This window comes from Mustela erminea, chromosome X, assembly GCF_009829155.1.
Source record: "Mustela erminea isolate mMusErm1 chromosome X, mMusErm1.Pri, whole genome shotgun sequence".
NCBI lineage: Eukaryota > Metazoa > Chordata > Mammalia > Carnivora > Mustelidae > Mustela > Mustela erminea.
This window is the reverse complement of record NC_045635.1, coordinates 23004983-23009570: the sequence shown is the minus strand read 5'-3', so window position 1 is coordinate 23009570 and position 4588 is coordinate 23004983. Positions and strand designations below refer to the sequence as shown.

At 46.4% G+C, this 4588-nt stretch overlaps 1 protein-coding gene across 1 annotated transcript; it reads right to left on the bottom strand.

The window, feature by feature from the left end:
• Window positions 1-2034: 2034 nt before the first annotated feature.
• Window positions 2035-3841, bottom strand: LOC116583519 (melanoma-associated antigen B10-like). The gene is made up of 2 exons (XM_032331589.1): window positions 3783-3841; window positions 2035-3136 (listed from the first exon to the last, which is right to left on the bottom strand). Exon 2 carries the CDS (start codon window positions 3073-3075, stop codon window positions 2035-2037), a length of 1041 nt encoding a protein of 346 aa, XP_032187480.1. The 5' UTR covers window positions 3076-3136; window positions 3783-3841.
• Window positions 3842-4588: the final 747 nt, after the last annotated feature.

The window sequence follows — 4588 nt, the reverse complement described above, 5'->3', positions numbered from 1 at the left end:
TAGACACAAGTGCTGAGACCAGGGCAGAGCCAGCTCTCGAGAGACCCTGGGATGAGGGGCAGGAGGATCCTAGGAAAATGAACCCCATGAACAACCCCCAAATTGTGCTTGATTTTAATTTGCACCTTCCTTCTTTAGACCTGCTTTTAGTACTTCGGCCACAGGGTCCTTCTTTCATTGCTTCAAAGCCATCATGCAATAGTGAGAAGAGAAGGTAATTAAGAGACAAGAGTTTGAACTCATGCTGGGAGGAATGAAACAGTGTGGGCTCTACTGGAATCAGACCATACCTTCAGTCCCAATCCAATCGCTTATTGTGTGAACTCAACACATTCCTAAGCCCTGTCTTCTAGAACTGTTGGAATGTGTGCAGTGTATGTGAAACATATAGCACAGTGAGTGGTATGCACTGAAACTTTAGAGAATGGCAATTACTGTTATGATTTTTTGACCCCAGATACCACCAAACTTCCTGCTGAAATTTTTGGGTTTTATTTTGTTTTGTTGTTTTAGCCTAGGAGATGTCTGAGACTATTCAGTGCTGTAAGATACTGTACACCGAGTCAGCCAAAAATTGTGCTTAACAAGAAAAAATACCTTAGTAAATAATCCCACTTAGAGCATATATTATTTAATTTGGATGTTAGAGAATCTTCCCCATCTGGATGCAACTCAAAGCTCCTAAAATGTGTGTCAAGAACCAACTCTCTTACTAGCTTGATTGGTGCAAATAAAAAATCCAATTAACCAAAAAAAAAAAAATCAACTTGCCCCTCCCTCCCAGTTACCCTTTGATCCAAATCACCCCTATTTTCATTTATTTAACCCCTACCAAAATCAAACCCTCCCTTATAGTTTGCTAAATTTTACTCAGGATAGCCTGGTTAAATGTCCTTTGAATGGAGCCGGCTGTTTCTCCCAGCACATGGCAAAGAGTGAGAGCACTGTGGTTTCCTGGCATCTAGCCTCAAGGAAGCATTACCCTTATTTATGAGGAACTCTCTGGCAATGATATGGATAAAATCCCTAATTTCTGCCATCTGTTCATCTGCATTGGGACCAGAGCATGGGGCACCTGCAATCCCTCCCCAGGTAGAGATTTGCATCTGATTTATTCATGATCCTAAAGTGTCTGCTAAAAGCAGTTCTTCATCGAGACTTAGTTTCTCAACTCTGTGACACACCACCCAAGGGTCTGGTCCTTGTTCACCACCCTCATACCCTCCCCTGACCCACCACCCATCTTAACTTAAACTTCCCTCCCACAGAAGGATTTGAAGTTTCCCAAGGCTCCAAATTGTCTTGCCTCAGGACATTTACACTTGACAGCCCTCACCTGGACCAGCTCCTCTTTCCAACCTAATCCTTCTTTGCACTTTTTTTGGGGGGGAGGTCTCACCATCTTCCTTTTTTGGGTGGTGGCTTGGTCTTCTTTTTCTTACCATCCCCTAGACTACTGTGGTGCACTCCAAAGAGAAGATGTTCAGTTAATGTTTGAGGAATAAAAAAATTTTTTAGAAAGGCCAGTAAGCAATTTATTAGTTTCATTTTCTCTTACATTCTTCAATAAATGAAGCAATTTCAGGTATATAACTTTTATTTTACACAACAGCAGAAGACAAAGAACAAGGAAAAAACAAAAATTGGCTTTTACTTTTTTCTCTATTTTTTGATCCCAGCTATTTTGTTGCTAATTTCCTTCACATTTTAAGGAAATAGCTATTCCAATGCTATGTTCTCTTGTTCCAGGTCATTAAATAAGATGGAAGATTACCCAGTTTGTTTGATAAAATAGCACAACTCTTACTCTTGAACCTCATAAATAGCATTAAACATGTAACTAATATTATTCATACACTTATATTATGAAGCTAATTAAACTTTTTAAAAAGAAACATTGGAAAACTTTGAACAGCAAAAGACAAATTATAAATTATTCATGTAGAACAAATGATATGCACTATGTTCCCTCTAGCACTACCTAAGCCCTCACACTACTTCAAACACAAAGTGAGGAAAGTGCTTCAGGTTTCACTACAGGTGGAAGAAGCTGCCAAAATTGACCCTGGGGCTCACGGTAGCCAGGGCACCAGTACGAAGCAGAGCTGCAAATCTGGCTCGGGTTCGCTCTTCCTCATCTCGCAAAGCTTCTTCATACCAGGATGGGAAGGCACTGGGGACTGTATTGTGGATCTTGGCCAAAAACTCAAGGACTTTCATCTTGCTGGTCTCGGCGTGGGCTCTTGGGCCCCACAGGAACTCGAAGCGTGGAGGATCACTGTTGGCCACCTGTTGGTACTGCAGGTACCTTTCCTGCACCAAATCTTGGGTGATGAGCTTCTTGGGATCCCCATAGATGAGGTGCTTCCTTTCAGCGTATATCCCCATCACATTAAGTACTGCCCAGATATCCTCTTCAGTGGCGCAGTTGCCCTTCATGAAGATCACACAAAGAATAGTCATCAAAAGGCCTGTCTTGGGCATGATCTCTTCACCTCTCAGCCTGTCATCATAGGTGCTCTGAAATTTGCTGACAAGGGCGTAACAGTGCCTGGTAGGGTCGACTTCCTTCAGATCAATGCCAAAGGCCAGCACCATTAGCTCAGAGGCTTTCCTGAGGATCTCATGAAAGTGCTCCTTGTGCTTCCTGATGACATACTTCATCATGTCTTCCTTTGTTATGGGCTCCCTTATGTTGTACTTGCGCAACAGGAATTGCACCAAAAGAATTGCCTTGTCATCTAGCAGGGTTCTACGGTAATGATCCGTGCTGGGTTGTGCCTGAGAAGTACTTGGTCTTTCCTCGTCTTGGCTCTGAGCACCTTCATCAGATCTTGTGTGTGAAACACCTGCAGAAATAGTAGTGGATGGAGCTGTGTGGGGCCCCTGGGATTTTCTGCCTGACCCAGCAGCTAAAGAGCTCTGAGCATTACCACCAAAAGGAGGAAAGGGGGAAGTGAGGAGCTGTTCTTCAGCTGCTGTAGTGGCCTGAGCATCCTGGACACCCTGAGCTTCACTCTGGGCCTGACGGCGTTTCTCACGGGCACGAAGCTTACTCTTCTGCCCCCGGGGCATGGTGACACTGGTTAGAGGCAGTAGACAGTAGTGTGGGCAGGAGGGCAGGCAATGAGGGCACCTAGAGAAGGGAGAATGAGATAGTGTGTGCACCTTCACCGGGGACATTCCACCTTGTCTTTAACCAAAGCCGCTTTTACGGGCTTCCATGAGAGCACTGCTCTAGGACCCCACAGGCCTCCTCTTCTTTTCTAATCAGTCTGTCCCCTGGGAACCTTGCAGAAGTAGAGTGTGCCTTAGGCTGCAGCTTCCAGCCCTGTCTGGGTCAACTTGGGACTGAGAGCAAGGGCTGAGAAGTTACACGGTCTGTGTGGTTGCCTCTGTGTTGCAATGGAGAATTCTCTCAGCTCACATTTAGGATCAGCCTGTCAGCAGCTGACAGCCCCGCTGACACACCCCGCCCCGCGTCCCCGCCCTCCGCAGCTCTGAAGCTAAACTCCTTAGGCCAATGGTCTTACCACCCTTAGATTCTTGCTGAGCAAGTGAGGAAAAGCCTTAGTCGGCCACTTCTGCTGCAACTTTCCAGAGCTGACAATAGGAGTAAGGTTTTATGGGATCCCCATGGTACTGGATGATTGGGGTTTTCAGTGCTCACTCATGTGCTCACTCCAGTTAGACCAAGACCCCCACCTCCCAAAGTTTGACAGCCCTGCCCGGGGCCTCCCAGGGTAGAGTGCAGGGGTAGGGTTGTGCGGGGTTGAGAATACCCTCAGTCCTCACTCAGGGTCCTCTCCGTGACTCCGAATAAAGCCTGGGATGTTTCAGTCTGTTGATCAGGGTCCACCAGCCTCAGATCAAAGTCTTCATTCTCTGAGACCCTCAGACGGAATTGAGGGGGCGTTGGGCCTAACAGCCAAACCTCGGGCCTCTTAGCACGGGGACAGATCGGGGCAGAATTCTGTGAGGTTTTCTTTGTTCTGGGCGGGGCATGTTCCAGCAGTTCTAAGTAAGGTTCCTGACCTTGACTCTCAGCATTGCCTGTCTCTTCTGCAGACCTGAAGCTGCCCTTCTCAGACCTCAGACCCTGGAGGTGGAGATGGGTCAGTACTTCACGCTGACGGCTCTGCCTCTGCTTCCCAGCGGTGAAAGTAGGGGTGGGACTATGTGAGGGCTTCTCTGTTCTGGGGTGTGTTGTCCTTTCTGCCCTCAGGGTGGAGGCAGGGAGTAAGGTGTCCTCCTCTTGGCGGATTCTTTAAAGGCTGCCTGAAAAATACAAAATCTCTGAAAGCTCTAAGCTGTTTCCCTAATGCAAACCTTGCAGAAAATTCATGAGTCCCAGGCTAGATAAGAGATGGGGAAGCTGCAGTGTAAGGCAGCGTCCTAGGACGCCTAGTAGGCTCTAAGAGAAAAACACAGTGGCGCCTAGTGTTTGTTTGCAAGCCAAACTTAGACTTGGGAACCTTCTGCTCTAAAAGATCTGTTTTCTAAGGAAGAGCTGCATGATTTTGTGAGATTCAGTTCTTTCCATGTTGTCTAAAATTGCTCAGTCCAGTGCAGTAACTTTTATTTTATT